Consider the following 25,955-nt stretch of genomic DNA (forward strand, 5'->3'; position numbering starts at 1 on the left):
CAATCTGGCTGTCGTTTTAACACAGTTTATTCATAAAGTGCGCTAAAATGATGCCAATGTATAGAATCCGACTCATCTGGCACCCTCTTTGCAAGGTGAAATTCACGGCATGGGTAAAAGTAATGGAAACACCACTGTGATATGCTAGAAAACAGGACTGAAGTGAAAATAAGACATTTCAAAGTATCTTTTTAAAAGTTTTATTTATACTGTATGTTTTTAAAAAAAAAGACTTTCTTGTATGATTTGTTAGTGATTTTCATATGACTTGTTTATAGACACCTGTGTAAAAGGATGATATCATATGAGCTTAGACAACTTCTCTAAGTCCTTCCTGAGCCATGGACTTTGTGACGCAGCAGGTCAAGGTCAAGTCATCCTAAGACCTAAGTATAAGGAATGATTAGCTGATAGTAACTCAGAAAGGTGTTGTTCTGCAACACAGATGCCTTGGAAGTTTAGTTAAACTTCAATACCACAAACAAATGGAAAATAGGACGTAGGTAGAGCGGCATAAAAAATGTCGTCATTGCAGCTACAATGACTGGCAAGGATGCCGTAGGTCTCCGACATAATTTTATGGTTAATTCCGGTGCCAAGTATAGATAAAAAGAAAAAAAAGCTTAGACAAATCCAAGTCTGTACTCTCAATGCCTAAAAGGATGTATGGCCCCTCCTTAAGCCAAGAATACATGTATATACAAAGCTTAGACTGGTGTTAATAATATTGTATGTAATAGATATCCAATATTTATAAAATTAATTCTTTGAATGTTATATAATTCTGAGATAAATATTTTTAGCCTGTTGGATGTGACTGGGTGGTTGGCTCCACGTTACATGATGACATGTGCGGTGTGTGCGACGGGGACAACTCAACATGTAGACTTATACGAGGGGAGTACCTGGAACAGCCTAAATTAAATAGTAAGCTGCTTTCCTTCATTTTGAGATGTTTGCTGGTGATTTTTGTAAGATATCACTGTAGTGTAGTATATGATTTAATAGGAGTTAACCCGTTACTGCACTAAAGTGACAATTAAAATACCGGTAATTATAACACTATCTTGGATATTTTTCATGTCCAGGTGAAAATTGTCTGTTTTTTGTGTCACACAACCCAAGTTATAGAAATATTAATGTCACAAAATTCCTATCATAAGGTTACACACGTATGTCTTGAAATCGGGTCAGTATAAATCATGCAAATTTTTTATATGAAACCTATTCAATTTCAATATTCTTCATCTATATTTACCGGTATACCATTGAAAATTTTACAATAAGAGATTATAAAACTTTTGTTTCAAATTCTGTACAATAGAAATAAGAAAATTTTATATAATAATTTTTCAAGGTATAGCTCTTATTAAAGTCGTATATTTTATTTGTACATTCCCAGTTCTGAGAAAGCCAGATTTAGTAAAATTTTATGATCCTCGAAAAAGAGTGGGTTGATTGATAGGCACAAAGTTTCCTTTTATTTTCTTCATATGACACTAACTTGTGCTGGAAAAAGCTTTCTTTACAATTGAGCTAAAATAATAATGATAAAAAATGGTTTAATTTATTTTATTTTCAGCATATTTTCCTGTAACCATTCTACCAAAGTTAGCAAGGTCAATACGTATCCGGGAAAAATCATTGTCCTCAAATTACCTGGCTGTTAGGAATGTGTTTGGCAAATATTACCTGAACGGACATCAACGAGTGGCATGGCCAGGTACCTACACACTTGGAGGTGCCAAGTTCAAGTATAACCGCTCCTACAATGTACCAGAAACCCTTGAAGCTGAGGGACCATTGGAGCAGGAACTAGTCTTAGAGGTGTGTGTAAATTGAAGTATGGCCTAGTGACTGAGGTGTCTGTAAACTCTTAAAGTGTGGCCTAATGGCTAAGGTGTCTATTAACTTTTGGAATGTGGCTTAGTGACTGAGGTGTCTGTAAACTCTTGAAGTGTGGCCTAGTGGCTTAGGTGTCTGTAAATTCTTGAAGTGTGGCCTAGTGGCTTAGGTGTATGTTACACTTAAAGTGTGGCCTAGTGGCTAAGGTGTCTTTAAACTTTTGGAATGTGGCCTAGTGGCTTAGGTGTCTGTTAACACTTAAAGTGTGGCCTAGTGGCTTAGGTGTCTGTAAACTCTTGAGGTGTGGCCTATTGGCTAAGGTGTCTGTAAACTTTTGAAATGTGGCAAACTGACTGAGATGTATGTAAATTTTAGAAATGTGGCCTAGTGGCTAAGATGTCTATATTTTTTGGTGAGATGATAATTTTATTATTGATAATATCTTATACTTTATAATTTTTTTTTTTCAAAACTGACTTCAACAAATTAAACTTATTTTCAGATTTTAGTTCAAGACAACAATCCTGGTATAGAGTATGAGTACACATTACCTAAGCTGGCTAGTGAAATAGTTTCAACTCCGACACCTGATAACTATACATGGAGTCTCTCTGTTGAGTCTTGCTCGGAACTCTGTGCCGGAGGTACATATCTTATTGGTATATGAAAATAGGCGTAGCTTACATGTTTATCTTTAATCTGAATAGCAGTTATATAGATGGTCATCTTTTTAGTTAACACATTGTTGGCATGGAAATTTTTTTAATAGATTGTGGGAAATTTTAGGATCATGTTAAAAATCTCGCTGGTTTAACTCTGGTGTCTTCTATATACCTGAAATAAGGCATGAAGGAAAGGGAATTCCTAGATGGCCTATATGTCAAAATAATAAACAAGATTTAATTTTTTTATCCTTGATGTGTAATGTTGCTTGACATGTATATTTATATATTCATATATATGTATGTTTAATGAAGTACCAATTTTTAATTAATTGTATATTATTGTAAACAAATCATTAATGTTGTTGTTTTGTTATAAAGGTATGAAGTCAGTGACAGCCATATGTCATCGTAACTTTGAGGAGGAGGTGGAGTCAAGCTTTTGTGAGGGTCTAGAAAAACCTAAAACAGGAATGTTTCCTTGTAACGAACAGCCATGTGAACCTAGGTACGTAATTTTAATGAGATGAAGTCAAAGTCCCCGCTGCTAAGCCAAAGCGTTAGCAGCAAGGAGTTTATGGGTCATTAAGGGACTCTGTATTTCCAGTGTCTGTAAGGGTTAATTGACCTTCATTAAAGGGGATTGGTCTACAACAGTCACATGTTTAATAAGTATTTCTAATATTAATAAAAACAATCAATCAAATAATCTTTATTCAGCAATCGGCATGAATATTCTTTTGGTCATTTACAAGTACAAAAAATGTACATATTTATAGAATATGGCCAAGACAAAATAGTAATATCTATGTACAATAATAATGATAACAATATAAATGTATCATTTGGATATTCTTATAAAATTGAATTATTGCTTGAAATAAATTTTTGATATAGTTCTAAGTGATTTAGTATGAACGTTTAAATATGATGAATACTGTATGAATATATGTTATATCAGATCATGTATCTCACAATTGTACAGTGGCACAAAGGTGACATGTGTGTGTGTTTTTATTTATCTCGTGGCCACGATACTATGTCGTGGCCACGAGTTACTAAGTCGTGGCCACGAGTTACTAAGTCGTGGCCACGAGATAGCTAAGTCGTGGCCACGAGATACTATGTTGTGGCCACGAGTTACTAAGTCGACATAGTATCTCGTGGCCACGAGATAAATAAAAACACACACATGTCACCTTTGTGCCACTGTACAATTGCCAACAGTATTCATATATATTTATTTTGTGGTTTAGTAACGCAATAGAAATATGGCGATAAATCCTGCAAAATCAGTCAGGAATCGCAAATAACTTGTAAATTATTGCTTGAATCTTTTTACTTTTCTCAAGTTTTTTCTTAAATTTTATTCTCTTGAAATATTTTGACTTATCTGGAGGCATGCAGCTTTAATGGAAGTTAACATAAAGTAGTCTTCGAAATTAAAATAACTCAGAATAGTGTTTAATGTTCAGAGATAGGAAATATGATAGCAATTTCTCTGAATGAAATACAGAATAATTGTTCGCCTATTCTCAAAATAGATTTCACTCGGGTTACAAACTGTCACAGTCATGTAATCACCTTGAATAAACGATTCAATGAAAGTTATAAACCACGACAAGACAGTTTCATTGGAAATTATTTTATATATATGATATGTGGTAAAGAAATAATGAAAATGTCTGAAAGAGGAAAATCATGTGTGTTTAGAAACTAATAAAGCTCTGTTCATTGGATTTTCTTTACTTTAAATGTATCTTTATCTTCAATAAACTTCACAGTTTATTTATTTTCTTATTGAAATCCACTAATTTAAATCCAGACCAATTTACATATTGTTTTATTTTAGTGAAATGTTGGCCGAGAATAAATTTTGATTAAATGTTGTTCAATTTATAACGAGGAAATAATATGCAAGTTATTGCCGTGACACGTGTATATAAACAATGAAGCTCTAAAACTTGAATGATTTTTTTCCCCCTTAATCTTTAGCAATGAAAAGCATAGGATTTCACCCATGTTGCATATTAAATATCAGATTACCAGACTGTTCAGTCGGGAGATATATAGAATTTTTATCGTCTTTAGTAAATTAAAAATGCTTAGTCTTCAAGATGAAAAAATAAGCTTGTCAAAGAAAATGTCAAACATTCACAGTTTTCTATTTTTTCAGATGGGTGACAGAGGACTGGAGACCGTGTACTAAAATGTGCGGAGGCGGGAAACAGAAACGACGAGTCCGTTGCCGGCAGAAGCTCTCACGAACTAAAGATAAGAAATTAAAACGTAAGATGTGCAAGCACCTGCAAAAGCCGGTTACGAGACAGAGATGTAATGAACAAGAATGTCCACCTGACTGGCATGCTGCAGACTGGACAAAGGTTTGAAAAATGACTTTAAAGGCACATTATGCCTCAGAAATGAATAAATTTTTCCATCACATGAGTATTAATATCTTTAAATAATGTTTTTAAACCATTTTATATACTCATCGCGTGCAGAAAGGAGCAATAAATGTGAAATTATTTTACATAAAAGTAGAAAATGGTAACCAAAGTAGTATTTTGACTTCTATACAATATAACAAATCACTATAACTACACTAATTAACAAAAGCAACAGAAGTAAAAGATGGTTCAGGTACTAGGCCAATGAGTAAAATTATGCAAACTGTATTCGGACATTAGAAATAAAAAGCTTTTGAGAAATAAACTTTAAAGCATTTCTTGGGCATAATGGGCCTTTAAAGGAGCACCACTGAGGTCAAATAGCCAAAAAACATGAATTTTTTACATAGATCAAGTGAAGCATTTTAGATTGAAAAATCTGCAAAGGATATTAATGAAATATGCTCTGAATTAAAATGGATATCGTTTATGTGTGATTCTTAGCCTGATTTGAGTGAAAACCCTTTTCATTTTGCAGTTATTTTGCTCAATAAAAATGATTAATCTTGAAAAATAGGATGAGAATGATTTGAAAATTTGCACACAACTTATAAGATTTCATATATCTAATAAAACACATTATTTCATTGATTACAGTAGTTTCTGCAGCCAATGATTTATGTTACATTCTCATTTTATTTAGTGCTCGGTGTCTTGCGGCTTAGGAACACAGGTTAGAAAAGTGACATGCCGTAGTGCAAAAGGACGAAAGATACTACCAGAAAGCATGTGTCATACAAATGCACCAATCACAACACAGACGTGTGAAGTACGACCTTGTAATGGCCTTGAGAAAAGTGCTCGCAAGCTAGAAACTTCTTGTTCAGGGGAAGATTGTGGAACCAGGTAAGAAAAAATAATACAGTTATATAAATTCCTATATTATTAATAATATTATTTAATAAATTTTTTGATAGGCAGTATACAACAGTGACCCTTTGTAGAGCTTTTCATTGGTTGAAATGCTGTTAAAAATGGTTCTAACAAAATATTGTCTTTATATGGAAATTTTTTTATACGGTGTGATTTCAAACTAATTTTTCTTTTTTCCCCTGTAGATGGGTGGTCAGTGATTGGAGTGTGTGTTCACGTGACTGTGCGGGAGGTATACAGAAACGTAGGGTCTGGTGTGAAAATAAGAACAACGCACAAGTGAAAAATAAAATGTGCAAGCATCTTGAGAAGCCAGATCGTAGACAAGCATGTAATGAACAAGATTGTCCTCCTTCATGGCATTCTGGGAAATGGAATGAGGTATAAATAAATTATTCATCTTTTTATGAAACTTATTCAAAATTTCTATTGTATTGTTTTGTTTTGAGTGGTGGGGGATTTTGATATTTAGAGTATCATCTGTTCGCAGGAAAACTTTTATTTTCAATTTTTCTGTATGAGTGTGTTCAAAAAGACCATGTCATAAATCTGATAAATAAACAAAAACAGTGAATTTCCTTTAAAGAACTTTAATGTCAGTGTAATTATACATTTGCAAAGTTTTTGGCTAAATTTTAGTGTTGACATAAGCAAGACAATGCTTCTGAGAATTGTAAATTTGTATTTCAGTGGTTATCTCCCCTTAATAGCTAGCTGAATCTCTGTGTAACTCTTTAAAATAAATATTTGTTTTTTGCTTGAAAGAGTCTAATAGAATTTGCATTTCAAGATGGAAAAATTATTATGCAATAAAATTACAGGCAAGCTAAGTGCATTACTTTCCCCTCTTGATAATTGAATCTTTGAGGTAGTTAGTTGTTCACATTATTTCACTATAAAATATTTCATATATTATTTTTATGTTTTATTTTATAGTGTTCAACATCATGTGGAAGTGGCGTTCAGTTGAGAAGAATCACCTGTCGTACCAAGGATACAAACGGTCATAAAGTTTTACAAGATGACCAGTGTATTACGAAAAAACCCGACCATTCACGTTCCTGCTATCTGGGACCATGTGACTCAATGATGGAGGAATTTGATTGGCTATTATCGCCATGGGGACCAGTAAGTATTTTATATTAATTTTATCGGTGTTTATATATCCGTGTACTTTCATGAACATATATATGTATATATAGTGCAGTGGTAAAAATGTAGTGTGTAATGCATGCTTTTTGACCTGTAGATATTCATCATTTCATTGCAATTCTATTTATAGGCATCTTTAAAAAAATCCCAAACATTTCACTAAATGTATATTCCCCATCAAAAATTTAAACCAACCATCTATTTATAGACATATCAACCTCTTCATTTTCTTAATATTACCCTCACTTAATTATAATACTACCCTCTTAAAATCATTTTAATTGTCTTTTTATCGTAAAATTACGGCATGAAAAAAAGTAGCATAGTGTCATAATTTGAATTTCATGAGTACTCTTCAAAAAGGAAAACAAAATAATGAGTACTCTTTAAAATGGAAACCATAATTGTTTTAAATTGTCCTTGAAAGTAGTTTTATGCTAGTTTGCCATCAAAGTGTGCTTTTATTGCATTAAAGCTTAAAGCACATTCATAGAAATTGTTAATTTAGAAGTAAATGCTAGTTTAATACAACATACATGTATATATGTAATTCTAGAATTATCCTCATTAAGTTACATTAAGTGTTTTCAGATCGGTTTGAGAACAATTTGAATAGAAATTAAAGGACATTTTAACAATTGAAGAAATGTTAGGAACAGTTAATGACTGTGTACATTTAAGATAATAGCTTTAATAAAGCAAAATGCTTTTACCAACTGTGTTCCCATTATTTTACTGTTATTATTTACCAGCAGAATGAAATTTCAATCTTTAAATATTATTGAAAAAAAACTTACTTTAATTTCACAAATAAAAAATGTTGAGTTTTTTTTAAGTTGATTATCATAATCTTTGAGATAGATATTTTATTTTTTAAAGAACATTTTAGATATCATGGTCTGCACTTTTGGCTTATCAATTAGCACTTATTTTAGACTTTTCCCCTAGAAATGATAAATGGTTTGGTCCAGATTAAAAGACGGGCAATTCCATTTAAAATATTTAGTGTGGTAAGGGTTTTAAGACCAGAAAAAAAATTATTATTTTACTTTCTGCTAGTACTTTTAAAGAAGATAATTTTGGACTTGTAAGACTTGTGCCTTCTCTTGTTTAATAACTACATTTCTAAGATTAATATTGTGACATACATACATGCTATAACGTCCCGGATGTCGGGATTGTCCCAGAAATCAGGTGTCTGTCCTGGTCACCGTAATATTATTATTCTATAATAATTATGAAATATGAAGGGTAAAGGATGCTAAATTTTAAGATTTGCAATGAATATACAAAGTATTAAGATCTTGTGTATAGTATTCATTGTGATACTGTTGTATCAACTAATTTCTGTTTGTCTTTTCATTTTCTGTGAATTTTGGGCTAGGGACACTCTTTATATGAAAGTGCTTTGGGTAATGAATTTCCTGTTATAAATGGGAAGAGAAATGAATTGAACATTCATGATTTTCTGTAATGACCAAATAAGATATCGTTTCATAACTTTCTGTTCACCAGCAGCCATTATAGCTTGCCAATGCCATTTAAGTCTGTACATAAAGTCAGAAGCACAAATTTAGCTTTTCGATTTGGTAATCTCTTGAATTAATTATGCACATTTTCCGATTTTAAAAAAAAGGCATGTCCATAATTCAAATTTAGTTCAGGTTATGAAAAGGGCATTTAAACAACAGAGGGTTTCGCTAGTTGGACTGGAGAGTTGTTTTTTTTAAAGAATATTAAGCATATAGGAAAGTTTAAAAGTTAAAATACATGTAATGGGTTTTTGTATGAAAAACTATTTTTATATAGAATAAAGAACTTCAAAGGAAATTTCATATATTCAGGAAAAGGGTTCTTTTATATGTGTATATGGGAGTTATTTGTAAAATGTCTAAAATTATTATACAAGAGTGGGCATGAATCTTGCTTCTGTCTTGCTGCTTAGTGTTCTCAAACGTGCGGCACGGGTCACAGCACGAGGTTCCTGCGATGTTCTCAACTTGACAACCATCAGCGACCAAACATTGTCGATGACAACTATTGTCGAAACATTCCAAAACCTGCAATTTCCATGAGCAAGTCATGCAGTATTATGCCATGTTTAAGAATATCACAGGAAGTAAAGGTGTCACGATGGGAAGTGAGGGGCTGGTCTCAGGTATGTTTGTGATGCTAAACTCCCAGCACGTGGTTTTTGCGCCGCCTGTTCTTTTTTAAAACCCTTATAGCTGACATTGACCTTGCTAGGCTAAGGATTATCTTGTAGAATGTTACCTGCATGAGTGTTGTTGTTGTTGTTATAGTGTTTAGAGTGTTTTATATTGTGAACGTGTGATATTTTTTTAAAACATTTTTACAGGTTTTGTTCAGTTTCTGATTACACATGACTTCATTTATCAATGTCATACCATATTTCATGTTTATAGATAGAGCTTTCATTAATCAGATGATACTTGCTTTACTAAATATTGACAAACTTATCAAGAGCTTGACACTAAAATGCTGTAACATATACAAAATGTACCCTCAAATGTTGAGGAATATACAATATTTTTGCATCAAGCTCTTAATCCGTGTCTAACGGTACATGCATAATAACATTAACATAGCAGATCATTTTGCATCTCTAATATAGCTTGTATTAAATTATGAGAAAGCGTGTAAATTGCCATAAATTAGATTTCTGCTTCTTGCACAAATGGTCTGAACCTGTGTAACTAAACAAAAGATTTTTGTGGTTTCTAGTAATCTTTAATTGATTGTCTAAAAAATCAAGTTTTATTGCCACTTTTTGCAATACTCTTCTAAATTGTACAAAAAATAATGATGTCTTGACAAAATTTAGCTCTTCACTTTAAACAAAATCTTTAATGAAATTGAAATCCCTAGACTTGAGTTGTAGCGATATTTCTGCTTTTCTGATGGCTAAATTCTCATATTGACCTTGCAATAAGGCAATATTTGCACAACACCTCCCCCCTACATATGCAGAGTAAATTTATGCAGAATTTAATAACTATTATGCAGAGTATTATCCAGTTCAATACAAAACATTTTAACAAAATTGTAAATTTTATAGCAAAATAAAACTTGGAATACTTTCTTATCATGACAAGGTGCAGTTATTAGACAAGGGGGCATGATTCTGAAAGCTTTGTTTTTGGAGTTATGCCCCTTTTAACATCAAATTTTTAAAGTGGTTATTTTAACAGACAAGTGATAACACCGCATGTGGTGCTCTTGTTTCATTTATTGGAGTTTGTTTTGTAAAATATTAACTTTAGTTAGTATATTGAGTGACTTTTTTAATTCTTAGAAACAGAAATTAATAGAGAAATACTTATAAATGCATGAAATGGTGGTAATATTGGATATGAATTATGTCTTGGTTTTTTTTTTTAACTCAATAGATTCTTTAACAACTGGTATTTATCTTTAGAAATTGTATTTATGCATTTAGAAAATTTATGTTCAATCATTAGATTAATTTAATGTTCCAATATGTGATCTTTTCATGACAAAAAATTCTCTGAAATTATAGTATACATTCTTGTGTCCAAAATAGATGTTATTTGGAACTCCCAGGGTACAAACAAACTTTTACTGTTACAGCTTCATGGTATGCATCTATATACCAAGTTGTAACTGTAAAAAGTTATTTGTACCCAAGAATCACCTGGGGAAAACCCGCATTTGTCGAGTTCCGGAGTACAGTATCTCTATTTTCAGGAAAAATATGTCATGGTTAATTGTTAATTAGAAAGGTTTTTCTAATTCTAATTGGTAACAGTCTGTGTTACGATACAGGGTTAAAAAGCATTGCAATGCACACAAATGCTTCGGAATAAGTTGATAAAATCTGTATCTATTTGTATTATATAGTATTACCATATAAATATAAACCAGTATATATACATTTGTGGTTATGGATTTAAAACAAATTTATCAGTTAAATTTTCATTACTTACAGCATCTGCATAAAATGTGTTTTGGGATTTCTTGTTTGTTTGAATTTTTTTATTGAAATTATAAATAAAACATGTACATGATTATACTCAATTCTCTACTGAAGCTGGAAATTTCAATGTGAGATTATGATCCCAAATTTTCTAGTTGTCCAAAGTTTAGATAAAAGGTGGTCCTCCTAAAGCATTAAAAAATGTATTTCTTGTATACCAGATTTGCTAGTTTTTGCAAAAGAGAGAAGGTTGATAAGATATATTTCATAATAAGATTAAACTTATCTTACTGGTCAATCCTGCTATTTGGTAACTTTTTAATATAAAATAGTAGATATTGAATTTAGTAATGGAAAGATATTTATTATTTCTCAGTGTTCAAAAAGCTGTGGTGTTGGAAGTCAGTCACGTATTGTATCGTGTGTCAACAATCGTGGACAGCCATCAACATTTTGTAGTGAATCATCACGACCAGTATCCACGCAGTCGTGTAACTATGGAGAATGTGTACCTACTCCACTGGGTAAGTAATTACCATATGAATCATATATTTTTTTATTTTTATGCTCCCCGAAAAAATTTCGGGGAACATATAGTCGCCGCCTTGTCCGTCCGGCTTTCCGTCCGTCCGTCCGTCCCCTTTTCTTGTCCGGGACATAACTTTGAAACAACAAGAGGTATCAACATGAAACTTTGTAGGTAGATAGATCTCATTGAGTAGGTGTGCAGTGCACAAGAACCTTAACTCTGCCTTGCCTATTTTTTTAATTATTCCCCTTTGTTTATTTTTACACTTTGAGCTTTGTCTGGGACATAACTCTAAAAGTATAAGAGGTATCAACATGAAACTTTGTAGGTAGATAGATCTCATTGAGTTGGTGTGCAGTGCACAAGAACCGTATCTCTGCCTTGCCTAATTTTTGAATTATCCCCCTTTGTTTATTTTACACTTTGAACTTTGTCTGGGACATAACTCTAAAACTATAATAGGTATCAACATGAAACTTTGTAGGTAGATAGATCTCATTGAGTAGGTGTGCAGTGCACAAGAACCATAACTCTGCCTTGCCTAATTTTTGAATTATCCCCCTTTGTTTATTTTCACACTTTGAACTTTGTCCAGGACATATAGTCCAAGAAATTTGTGAAAAAATTGTGCACCTTCTGTGAAAAGCATGAAACTTGGCATGGTGTCAAGGAATGGTATTTCAAGTTATTTCAGCCTGGGATCCACTTTTTAAAAATCCAAGATGGCCGCCAAAATCCAAGATGGCCGCCAAAATGTAAAATGTACACAGGTCATGTCAAAATGAAGTTATTTATGACTAGAAAATGCTATAAATTGACATTATAGGTCAAAAATAGTAATTTCTTGGAAAAATGCTCAAGTAGCATTGGTAGAAAATTCAATATGGCTTCAAAATCCAATATGGCTGCCATTAAATGATGATATTTTGACAAATTTCTATAATAAAGGTAATTTGTATCATCAACACTTTTAATACATGAAACAAACTAAAAAAGTGGTATTCCTGCATAAAACTGCATATACAGATGTACATTTACAGAGAGAAAAAAACTTGCATTTATGGATAAAACCATGCGAGCACATCATTTAGCTTGATATTTCAAAGACTAGGGAGCAAGATTAGTGATATTGTACACGGTGACAAAGGCGTCAGCTTTACAAGTTTTTCACGCAAGTTGGTTTTGTAAGAAATACATGATGGAATACGTTAAACTCTAATACACTTATTTTGAGCATAATAGAAGGTCACCGTTAAAGGTCGATAACTCTATCATGGATTTTGACAGAATTATGTCCCTTTTAAATATAGGGATTCTTCATAATCTAGGTTCTTGTTTAGCTATAAAGCACCGAGAACAGGTTAACACTTTATGATGTCCTACCAATAACTCTTGTCAATGTGCATGATTCTGATACCATGCAAAGCCGCTGATGTTAATAATGATCCCCAGTTACCTTGTTATCAAAACATAACGCACAAAAATTAAAGTTAAAATCAATATAAAACTAGTTTCTTTATGCGGAAAACAACATATCGTAGAATCACCGAAACAGAATGACTAATATATATTATTTTGTGCATCAACATCTACAGAAATTGAATCCTGAGCCCATAGAAATGCTTCTGTAGATGTTAATGCTTGAAAAGTGTGAATTAATCCTCTGTTGTATTGTATATTTTAGTGCACACAATTCCTTAGCTTATTTGAACCAAATGTTCAGTATGATTTATACTAGTTAGTGTCGGAAACGTAAGGTTTTCTTTTCCTGTCAATTCTTTTTAATAAATTTAGTTTGCATCATCCTTGTGATCGTCTTACTGCAGCTGTGAGTTCTTTTTCATTAGTAATTTAAGCAGCATATATTTTGTGTCATAGATAACGGAATCAGACTCTTATTATGTCATTATTTTGGCAAGGTCTTGTGAATAAACAAGAAAAACAGAATGATATTGAACAAAAATATCTTGGGCTTTTCTGTAATCAAAATTAAGTGTTTGACATTGAGATTAGTAATTCGTGACTTTATATGAGATCAAGTTGAGACTTTTGCAGCTCTTTCTTTTTGATAATTTTGATATATGAGATTCAAATTGTAAGATTGAGATACTAACTTACTTACTTACTTCGAATTTCGGGGCTGCATTCCAGGGGCAACGCTCTTAAATTTATTGTTAATTTCTCCCTTTTATATTTTAAAGCAGTTGAAATGCCTGATTAAGGGGGTAAAGCCTTACATAATCATATGTATTTTCTGATATTACAGTATAATAGTTGATTTATAATCTCAGTTGTTTGTTGTTGTTTTTTTTTGTATTTCAAAAACAATGGAAACTTTTTAACAAATTATAAATTGTTTACTTAGATTAAATAATTTCTGTTTGGTTTCCACAACTGTCATAAAAGGACTGTACACAAGAACTAGTGAAATCATGCCGAATTTAGCTTAACTCATGAGGTTGTCATTTCTTCAGCTGTTTTTATTTTTTATTATTTACTCCTAGAATCACAACAACAATGAACAATTGACCTTAAACTTGACAGACATTCAGTACTAGATCAATAGGTGTTAATTATAGATAATTGACTAAAGTTTTCTTGTTTATACTGATTAGTATAAGTTGATAACACTTTAAACATTACCTTGCTTAAGTTAGTATAAAAGCAACCTGATGTACAACTGTTGAAATATCATTATTTCTAACATTTTCAGCAATTTACTAGCCTAGTATCCACATTTTTTTAAGAACTGGTCACTTTTGACTCTGAACATAAACTACTTCAAGTAGTCTTGGGTTACGTTTTACTTTAATTCTTATCAAAATACAAATTACATAGTCTAGAATTCTCTGAAATTATTATTATGAAGTGTTTTCTTTTTAGGGAAAATAACATAGCTGTTGGTAAAAATATACAAAAATTTCTATACCATTCCTTTAGCACTTGCACAATGACCCAATAGGAGGTCAGCTACATATTATATCATTGGAATAAGGCTCAGCTTACTTTGATTGCAAGTTGCTTGAACTTGAAATTACCTAAAATTAGCAGAGATTTTTATTCACGGACAGATAATGAAATTATGAGATAGTTTAACTTCCATTTTTGTTTTAAATATTCTTTTGTTAAGAGTTTTCGTAAATCAAGTAAAAATAAATCTGAGCAATTTAATTATGAGCATGTTTCAATATGAATCGGATGCTTTAAAACAGTTTCATAACTAAATGGGTTTTTGTCACAAAAACATATGTCTCCCAAAACTATGCATGGTCACTCATGTGAAGTTTAATTGAAATCCCACCAGTAACTTGACCTGTGAAAGCCGGACAATATTTTTTTATTTATAGCTCCAACGACCATTTTGTGCAGCGAAGCGAAATGTGCTGGTGATGTGTGTGCACAACTAGGGATATTTCTGCTCTCTCCTGTAAAGTTTGGTTGATATTTAACCAGTAGTTTGACCAGTGAATGCCGGACAAGATATCTGCTTTTAGCTCTGGCGGCCATTTTGTGCAGCAAAGCGAAATGCGACAGTGATGTTCACAACTTGGGATGGTACTGATTAGGGGGGCCTCCATGGCCGAGTGGTTAAAGTCGCTGACTTGAGATCACAGGTCCCTCACCGCTGTAGGTTCGATCCTCACTCGGGTCGAAATCTTTCATGTGAGGAAGCCATCCAGCTGGCTTACGGAAGGTCAGTGGTTCTATCCAGGTGCCTGCTCGTGCCTGAAATAATGCCCGGAGCACCTGGGGTCTTCCTCCACCAATAAAGCTGGAAAAAAAATTGACGAAAAAATCTCGGCGGGACAGGTACTGATTACTCCTAAAGTTTAATTGAAATCCCACCTGTAGTTTGACCTGTTAAGGATGGACAAGCTTAATGCGGACGAACGGACAGACAGACAGACGGCGAAGGCAAATACAATACGTCTTTCATGCTGGTATGGTTAAAAAACATGTTATAATTATTATGTATTTGTGCTATTTTATACTTATTTGAAAATGATGACAGCTGGTAAGTAATATATTCTGAAAAATTCAACATGGTTGCCATCTTGGATTTCGACAAGCATGTTTGGATATGCAAAATCTAGATCCAAGGCTTGAATATAAATAAATATGCTATGCCATAATTTTAAATTAGTCTTATTTTATAATGTTCTGTAATGACGACAACAGCTGAAAACTGTAACATTCTGAAAATTAAAATTTAATATGGCGGCCACCTTGGATTTTGGCAGCCATCTTGGATTTGCACAACCTGTATCCGAGGCTTGAATATATATAAATGTGTAATATAATGAAGTGGTGCTATTTCATACTGACCTGTAAAGAGTAAAGCTGAAAAACTTTAATATTTTGAAAAATAAAAATAAATGGCGGCCATCTTGGATTTTGGCGGCCATTTTGGATTAACACAACCAAGATCAGAGGCCTGAATATAAATTAATCTGTAATATAATGAACTGATGTTTTTATACTATTCTAGGTATGACTACAGCTGAAATACTCAAATATTCTGAAAATTTTAATATATGGCGGCCATCTTGGATTTTGGCGGCCATATTGGATTTTTAAAAAGTGGATCCCAGGCTAAAATGAATTGAAATACCATTTCCTGCCACCATGCCAAGTTTCATGCTTTTCACAAGAGGTGCACAATTCACCCTATTTTATGCACGGATTTCTTGGACTAATAACTCTAAAACTATAAGAGGTATCAACATGAAACTTTGTAGGTAGATAGATCTCATTAAGTAGGTTTGCAGTGCACAAGAACTGTTACACTGTCTTGCCTACTTTTGGAATTATTGCCCTTTGTTCATTTTGACACTTTGAACTTTGTCCGGGACATTACTCTAAAATTATAAGAGATATCTAAACATGAAACTTTGTAGATAGATAGGTCTCATTGGATGGAAGTGCAGTGCTTAAGAATCATTACTCTGCCTTGCTTTATTTTGAAGTAATTGCCCTTTGTTTATTTTTACTTTTTGACTTTTGTCCGGGACATAACTTTAAAACTATTATCAACATGAAACTTTGTAGGTAGCTAGATATAATTGGATAAAACTGCAATGCTTAAAGAACCTAAACAAAGCCTGGTCTAATTTTGGAGTTATTGCACTTTGTTCATTTTTACACTTTGAATTTTACCAGGGACATAACTCTGATATCATCAGGAAACTTTATAGATAGATAGATCTCATTGAATAGAAGTGCAGTGCAAAAAAACATAACTCCTCCTTGCCTAATTTTGGAGTTTTTGCCCTTTGTTCATTTTTAGCTCGACTTTTCTATGAAAAGGGGAGCTATCCTACTCGCCCCGGCGTCGGCGTTGGCGTCACACCTTGGTTAAGTTTTTCGTACCACCCCACTTTATTTCAGAAGTATTACAAGTATGGCTTTGAAACTTACCATACTTGTTCACCATCATAACCTCCATCTACAGACAAGAGTACATAACTCTGTCAAGGTTTTTGACAGAATTATGGCCCTTTTTTGACTTAGAAAGTGTATTGAGCTTGGTTAAGTTTTTTGTACCACCTCACTTTATTTCAAAACCATTGGAGGTATTGCTTTGAAACTGACCATACTTGTTTACCATCACGACCTTCATCAACAGACAAGAGGACATAACTCTGTCAAGGTTTTTGACAGAATTATGCCCCTTTTTGACTTAGAAAATACATTGAATATGGGTAAAATCCACTTATTGCCTTAACCCTTTGAGATATTGCTTTGAAACTTTTAATGCTATTTCACATCATTACCCCCATCTGTACGCAAGAGAAGGTAACTCTGTCAAGGATTTGTTTTAAAAATTAAGGCCTTTTATCGACTTAGAATCTTGGTTAAGTTTTTAGTACCAGTCCACTTTTTGACTGAACTGTTTGAGATATTAATTTGAAAGTTGGAATACTTGTTTACAATCATGATTCCCAACATTTAGCATGACATTAAATAATGAATTGAACTTCCTTCATGTAATTCAAATATCAGTTTACAACGCATTATCTACATAGTGGACCCACGAAAAGTAACCAGTCACCCACAGCCTGTGTGAAAGAGATCCACTTGTGACCAACTGACAACATCTAAAAAAGCTTGATAAAATTTATCTATTACTTGTATTATAAGGTAACTATAATACTTTCACATACAAAGTCAAATCTATATATTATGCTGATTGTACAAAAATATACTGCTTCCTTGGCATAGATTTCTTGAAAAATTATGTTATTATGTCATTTACCAAGGTGTTCTGAGTGACGTAAAAATACCTTATTCTCTCAAAGTGGGTTTAATACTATTAAATTTATTTAAGGCTCAACTCAGTTTTTTTTTCTTTCTTACCAGCCCTCTTTTGACTTAAACATTTCAAACTTTGCTGCAGTGTTCAAGGGTATCACACAATTCAGTAAAATAATTCTTCACTAAATATCTTAATGCTCATGGCCATTGTTCACTTTAAAAATACAGAGATTCTTGTATTGCCTTTTACTGCAAAAACTTTTTTTATTGGCAAGCAATAAAAAAGTCGAGCGCGCTGTCTTACGGACAGCTCTTGTTTTATACTTTCCTGTGTCCAGAACCTTCTAGGGGAGCATCACCCGGTTCTTGTTTTGGTTGGGTTTTACTTCGCACTTTCACAGTATATGTCATATGTCAACTTTCCAGCTTTATTGGTGGAGGAAGACCTCACATACCCTTCCATGCATTATTTCAGGCAAGAATAGGCGCCTGAGTAGAACCATTGACGTTCCGTAAGCTAGCTGGATAGCTTCCTCTTATGAAAGAATTCAAAGTCCCTGTTGGGATTCGAACCCATAGCAGTGAATATGAATCATATAAAGTTTGTCATGACAAGATTTGGGTCATTATTTTAGGGAATGGAAAATTGTGTACTGCACAAAGTCATGCTCTTATGGATGCACTGAAGTGGTTTGAAAGTTCTGCCCAGGACCATTGTTCAATGGATTTGAACATTGTGCACAAGGCATTGACTATAGATCAATTTTAACACATTTAAACCCCACATATCCCATATATATATATATATATATATATATATATATACATCACATGGTATATGGATTTAATTATTTTGTAATGTTTTATGTATATACAGAATTTAATAGCCTTGATTTAAGAAATCAAATCATAGAGAAAAGATTAAGCATCAGTCTGAAGTATCAAGTTCATATTTTTCAGGTCAACATTGGTGTAAAGATCAGTTTTCATGGTGTCACTTAGTGCCTCATCACAAAGTGTGCAATAAACAATCATACAAAGAAAAATGTTGTAAATCATGCTTAACTGGTCGATGATTAAAGGGAAGCAATTCTTCATCAATCATTTTGTATTAAAGGGAGGCAACTTTTTAATATAGAGTTGTCTTACTTGAATTTTTGCATACACCAGTTGTAATATACAAAAAAATTTGACAGAGAAACAACTCTACAACTTTGTTATTGGAATGAAACTTCTTAAAGTTTGGCAAGAGGATGTAGTTGAAAAGGAAATGATACTTTTGTGATAAAAAAAGATAATGCCTTTTTGGGGACAGTTGGTACTTTTGCACAAAAGGAATGAGTACTGTTACCCTCTCAAAGAAGAGAGTTCATAACATAGTGGATTTGATAACTAACTTTTATTTTTACCTCCTTGCGGTGGAGAATTTGACCTGTGAAAGTGGTGTGTGTTTTTGTCTCCTATTTATGGAGATCACATCATGTGACTCGCTTTATAGGGTGTTATGGAAGGAGAGTTTTTTACCTCCTAATGTTAGAGAGTACAGATTGTGACTGGTTTAAATTGTGATACTGGTGAATCGAGTTTACACATTTTACTGTGATGCCATTTTGTCCAGCTGGGTTGGACTGAAGGACCCTTGTGGTGTTGTGAATTCTGAGATTTGAGAATTTAAGTCTCAACTCTATATGTTCATTTCAGTGTGTAAAAAAAGGTGTGTAATATGTGAAGGATCTGTGTTGAGGTTTTGTGTAAAGTCAAATTTGAAATGTTGCATACAATGTTTTGTAATATTTAAGAGACATGGATATGTCAGATTGTTAATGTAAAGGTTATTTACAAGTTATCAACAAGTGTTATGTGAAAAATATTTTGAGAAAACCTATGTTAACATATTTTTGTGTAAAAAATATAGTGAGTTGATGTGAAAGGTAAAAGATGGCTTTTGTGTAAGAAAATGATTAAAAATCTACATATTTTTACCATTACATCATCATTTCATCATTTCAGTATAGATATATAAAATGTGATAAGTGCAATTAGTAGAACACATAATTTAGAGAGATGGTGAAACTAAAGTACAGGGGAGGAGGAAACAGAAGAAAAAAGACGGAATGTGTCTTTTTTTATTAAAAAAGGACCAATTTGTGTTTTGTCTCGCTAATACATTTTCCATTGTAGACGTTTACTGTGTTTTGACCTCATTATGTTTATTTTTACATTTTTGTGTAGAACTTTTTATGTTTTAAGCATTTTTTTATGTAGAGTGTATCATGTTTTATGCATTTTTTGTGTAAATCTCATCATGTTTTGTGCATATTTTGTGTACAGTAGAATTTCAGCATGTTTTGTAATTTTATCAATATTCATTCAATAATGTGTTATTTAGAGAGGTGAAGAATATTTCATTTTCATTGGTCAGTTTGGAAAGTCCTTTCAAGAAACAGCCAATCATATTTCAGCTTTCTTAAGCAGGTTGCTTGGTTGGCCTTTATCAAATATATTTGTGAAATTGTGCTATGTAATAATTCAATATTTGATTTTGTCCTTCAGATGTATTTGTTGTATATTATAATTATTTATTTGCTCTATTCATTATTCTAAATGAAATCGGTGTGAGGAGAAAAAACCGATAAAATTACAGAGACCTCCTCTTGTTATTTTTAAAGTAATTCAAATTTTATGCTGTAGTAAATATAACTTACAAAGTCAAGTCTTGAAACAGCACTTGTAATGAAAAGCATACAGTCATGTACACCTTTTAAAAAAACATTTAGTTACCCTGGTTTGGATTCGACATTGAATTTCAAATTTGATGCAGGAACAATGGACTCCTCTTATTTCAATTAGAATAATGTTTATGGTTGACTAATAACTGTAAATTCTCTTATTAGCAACATCCAATCACATTTCTATGTAAATAAATAATGACCTCTTAATCTTTCATTGGTACAGAAAGAAAAAGAAATAAAAAAATGAAAGGGGTCGGGCTTCTTTATAGAAAAAATGCTGATACACTTTAATAACCCTTACCTTGTCTAATTTGCATATTGTAGTAGAGAGGTGTGGCTTTTAGTTGGAAGTTGAAGGAATTTTAGCATCAAAATATTGTTATTAATCAGTCAACAGTATAGGGCTCGGACATGCCTCAATGGTGTTTAGGCTGGCCTGGCAATATACTGGTGTCACAGGTCCGTTACCACCTCAGCTAGCGCTGGAAAGATTTAAGTTTAGAAATCGTAAGTCTGTCAAAGTTAAATGTTCTGCACTGTTTAGCCGTTCATTCAGTTATTATATTGTATCTTAAAATTTTTTCCCTAATTATGATGAATGTTTGTTTTTTCTAGCTTGAAAGATGATCAAATCCATATAAGAATATTAGTATGGAAAGGTTATGGAATTTCTTTCTATTTTAGAGATCTAATAATAAATTATCACAACTTATAATGAGGAATGGTCTTGCTAATAAGGGAATGTCAATCATTTATCAGTTATAATACTATAAATGAAAACAAAACTGTCTCAAAATATCATCTTTATCATGCACAATTTCCATACAAGTGTATTCTTTATTTTTTCAATATATTTACCTTTATCAAATATCATCATAAATGTTTCATTTTCTGTATGTTTTAAATTATCATGTATGTTTATAATGTACATCATCATGCTTTTGGCTTCAAGAATTCTTGAAAATTACATGTTGATTATTCTTAGAAATTTTATTGTGGACTGATTCACTGATTCTAAATGTACACTATCATAATCTATTGTAAGGATTCAGCAAGGAAATTTCAATATTTGGGAGAAATGCAATAGATTTGCAGTGCTATTACATGTTTGCTAAAACATAATGATAACTTTGGTCTGGCCATATCTACATGTATTTGTATGCCAAAAAAGATTGTAAAATGAATATAACAATTAACTTACCTTTAACGAAAAATGAGAGAGCACTTTTCAATGCTATTTCTATTCTATTTAATAATTTTAAATAGAGTCCATTTTGTCTACAAAGATAAGAAAGAAATTTTGACCTTATTGTGTGATTATTTGTTAAAAAAGGCCTTTAATTTTGATGCCATTTGAATAATGGTTGAAATATAATACTTATTTCTTATCAGTTTATGTGATTGTTTTCTTTCTCTGTTTGTTATTGTTGTTGTTATTGTTTATTGTTATTCTACAAACAAAAACTGATCTTATTTTAAGCTTGTTTATATCATACCATATTTTCCCTTATAAATGTCCTAGATATAGTTTAAAGTTTTGTTTTCTACAGAAAAACATGTAAAATTGAAATTTTGCATTTTGTAGCTTAATTAAGAACATTGTATAGCATATGATTAAAAAAAATCATTTATACACATATTTTTGCTAATTTAATAGTGGTTATATATTTTTAGGGATGTTTATTTGGGAATATATGGTATACAATTTAATTGACAGGGAGTGTATAATTGATAATTATAATTTTGATCCTCTTCTATTTTACTAAGATATTACAACTACTTTAAGATAAAATGTCATGTTGATATAACAAGAAAAAGATACATGTACCATAAATATTCAACTACAAGACGGATCAGTTATAAGACGGGGGGCCTAAATTTGGTGTAAAAATTTACAGTATTTTTATTTCATTTCCATTTACAATTAAAGATGCTTTATGGTTCATAATGAAGAATCAGTCATACCAATTTTTTTTTTAAGTAAACTACCGAAAGTGGTTGCTTAATTTATTACCCCATTTATTAATTAAAACTAGTGTTCAGTGATAAAAAATGATTTTATTATGAGACACACGGAACATCTGGTGCCTTTTACCAGGAGTTCTAGTAGAGAAATATACATATTTTTGTACATTTTATTGATGTTTTAAAGAGAATATAGCTCTTTTTTTGTACCTAACGAAGATTTGAGATTTCACTTCCAGAGGTAAATGGGAAAATAAACATTTTATAAATAGATGTTATCTGGAACTTGGCAAATGTGGGTTTTTCAATACTAATCCCCCAGTACAAACAAACTTTTACCATTATAGCTTCACAGTGGACTTTCGGTCACAATAGTCAACCTGTTGCTCTTAATTTCAAAGCTGTAACTGTAAAAGTTTGTACCCCGGGATTAGCTAGGAAAAACCCAAATATTCTTAATTCCGGAGTGAGTCTATTCTTAATTGAGTGAAAATTTGAGTGCATTAATCCATATTTAATGACTGAAACAGTCTCTAAAGACTGTATGATATACATGTATACCTTATCAACTTTTTAAAATGCATTTACAAGTCCATCATGTGAGTATTTGTTTAACGAACTAATAAATATGACTCAGTTATACATCATACAACGTAAAACCTGTATCCTAAGTGTGATTTTCATACGTGTTATAACTAAAAATAAAAACAAATTTTCTCTGAAAATGATAATTCACAGTTTTGTGTTAACACAATATAATCTCTAACACCTATCTCTGCCACATACATTGATTTTTCTGAAAGTGATAATGGTATCATAGTAATAGGGATTGGCTTTTTCAATCACAGGATTTAATCATTTCCTTACAATACCTTAGTAACAAAATGCAACTATGGCAATAACTGACAATGCCATTTTACTTGGCTGGGATAAGTGTGTTTAAATTTTATCCTAGAAAACCAAGAGGCTTTCTACCAAATTATTTTTCTACAACACCTGATAGTTCAAAATTCCAAAGGCAAGAACAGAAGCATCGTAAAGTTTGTTACAATACAAAGTTTATAAATACCAATCCTGCTAATCAGAAAAAGACTTTAAAATGTTAAATTACAATAAATACTCTTTATTCCTCTTATTAAAAGGGACTGTGGTTTATGACATGACAGAACTAGAATTTTTTTTTCACGATTTTTTTATAACATTTGATGAAGGTCCTTACTAAGAACTTGTGGGCAAAATTTCAGATCATTTGCTGTTTTCAAGAATTTTTCTCTTTGTTCTGCAGAATGATAAAAATGCAAAAAGTTTATATGCTTTTAACTCAATTGCAGCTAAGAATCACTCTTCATATTGATTTTAAATTTAATTCAGAGATTTTTTTATTACCTGTTTCATATTTGCTGTTTTAAGAGCCCCAGTTGATTTATGTAATATTTTCAAATTCTGTTTTTATGGCTTTTGGACCTCAGTGGAGCTGCTTTAATAACAAAAATAGCTGTAGTTTATTATTGATAATTTATGTCATTGTATGTGGTAGTGATTAAAAATAAGACAAGTATGAATCCATTCATACTTACATAAATTCACACAAGAAAAAAACACATTTATGTGTTCCTGGTATTATGGTATTATTTTGTTGCACTAATGGTTTTGATTTAATCTTAATTGTTAACCTATCCTAGACAAAGGCACTTTGCTTTTAAATCAGGCCCTCTTTTAACGATAGAAACATTTGTTAAACTTCAGTAAAACAGAGTTCAAGAAGTTCTTATAAAAAATAAATATTTTTGTTCAAGTTTTGTTTTGTCAGTTTTTAAACGTCTGATAAGAATGCACGTTAGAATGTTAAAAAAGGTTTGAATATTGTTAAAAAAAATTATAGATATAAAATCCATACTGAATGAGCAATAAAAAAATCCAAATATTTTTATTTAGAAAAATAACAATTAATGACACTCCTGTAACATAAAATCATTAAAAAAAATCCTGTATCATATATTAGGTCATAATAATGAATAATGATTTTTAAAACAGAATTACATCTTTAATTAACAGATTTTTAAAGCAAATTTTTATAGTTATAATTAATGCCCCGTCTTGAAAAAATGTTGGCCCAGAGGGGCTTTAAATGGAAACAGTACGGTACCTTAAGAAATCTTAATTTATTGTTTTTCTGTATCAGATTATAGCATTTACTCTATAGTGTGTTCTACAAGCATTGTGTGCCACTTCATTTGTGTTATAAATAACAAATTTTTACAAAAGTTCATAAATCATTTAAATTGTATATATTGTGAATACCGTTGTTATTTATAGTATTTTCTTGAAAATTTATCAAGTCTATTTTTTGATGTCATTAAAAATGAATCCTGCCTATAAACTCTTGTCATTATTTTATCCCAGGTTTTGGAAGTGTAAACTTAAATTTTGCCTTGTATGATAGTACCATTGTAGGTTCCGTGTCAAGTTGTGTGTTCCTTACTCAATACCTTCAACAAATTCAGTTGGAAAATAGTTGTGTAGTCTCATCCACTGGTTTACTATGGAGAACATTTGTCCAAAGTTATATTAAAATCCCACCATGCATGTAGATATTACGCTCCAGACACGGGTTTTGGACTGACGGCCCAAGTGTGACCTTGGCCTTTGAGCAACAGACCTGGGTTGTGTGCGACATACCACCCCATCATGTACCAAATTATTTTTTAATCCTTCAAGGAATGAGCAAGATATAGACATAAATCTATATAGATAAATCTGGTCGCATGTACACGGAAAAATACGCCAAGAGACAGCGAAGTGGAGGTCATCTCAAGCAGGCTAGACAAAAATGGACTTGTCATTTCAATCAGTCCATTATTAGTTTTAGGGAAATCTAAAACATAATTCTGAAGATGGTCAACCAGCATTAAGGGATGCGATATTTAAGAATTTAGACAACAGAAAATTAAAACAAGTTTGATAGTCTCACAGATTTATTTGCATATAAGCACATAGTAATTACATAATTACAGAAATTCCCAATGAGAAGTTTGAATATATACATTTATTTTGTTATAAATTAGCTATATATTGAAAAAATTAAGTATTTTCATTAGCAAGTGCACAACTGATTTTGACTTGCACAGCCTATAATAGTATAACTTCACAATTGCAAGTTGATCAATAACAATTACGATACAAGTAGCAATATTAACCAAATATCATTTACAGACACTTCATTGACATTTTAACCAAAAATGTTCAGGGTTAATCTTTGTTAAAAGTTTGAACAAACATATCTAACAGAGATACTGTCTACTTTGATCAAATAAATCAAAATGAGGGTCATAATTAAATCCAATCAAGGGCAATAACTAAATAAAATCAAGGACCATTATAAAAACAGACTTAACAAAATCTTGGGGCGATATTTCAGATCATCAAAAGTGAACACAGAGAGACTTTGATTCATCAACTTTAAGACCAGACAGGTTATACTATTAACAATTTTCTAACTAATTCAAGGGCTGTAACTCTAGCCTGCCATTTGTA

The 25,955-nt window shown here is 31.9% G+C and overlaps 1 protein-coding gene across 2 annotated transcripts in view; it reads left to right on the forward strand.

Moving 5' to 3' along the window:
• Positions 1–24,793, forward strand: part of LOC132757059 (A disintegrin and metalloproteinase with thrombospondin motifs 16-like) — a 134,415-nt gene extending 109,622 nt beyond the window's left edge. The window contains exons 15-25 of one of the 2 annotated variants that reach the window (XM_060748245.1): positions 804–927; positions 1,583–1,827; positions 2,348–2,489; positions 2,889–3,015; positions 4,684–4,891; positions 5,601–5,803; positions 6,016–6,211; positions 6,767–6,958; positions 8,928–9,140; positions 11,317–11,464; positions 18,685–24,793. In XM_060748245.1, coding sequence (XP_060604228.1) covers positions 804–927; positions 1,583–1,827; positions 2,348–2,489; positions 2,889–3,015; positions 4,684–4,891; positions 5,601–5,803; positions 6,016–6,211; positions 6,767–6,958; positions 8,928–9,140; positions 11,317–11,464; positions 18,685–18,800 — 1,914 coding nt within the window. In that variant the 3' untranslated portion in view covers positions 18,801–24,793. The remainder of the gene's footprint in view (positions 1–803; positions 928–1,582; positions 1,828–2,347; positions 2,490–2,888; positions 3,016–4,683; positions 4,892–5,600; positions 5,804–6,015; positions 6,212–6,766; positions 6,959–8,927; positions 9,141–11,316; positions 11,465–18,684) is intronic. The other variant, XM_060748246.1, reaches the window with a different exon arrangement.
• Positions 24,794–25,955: the final 1,162 nt, after the last annotated feature.

This window comes from Ruditapes philippinarum, unplaced genomic scaffold, assembly GCF_026571515.1.
Source record: "Ruditapes philippinarum isolate M1 unplaced genomic scaffold, ASM2657151v2 ctg109_1_1_1_1, whole genome shotgun sequence".
NCBI lineage: Eukaryota > Metazoa > Mollusca > Bivalvia > Venerida > Veneridae > Ruditapes > Ruditapes philippinarum.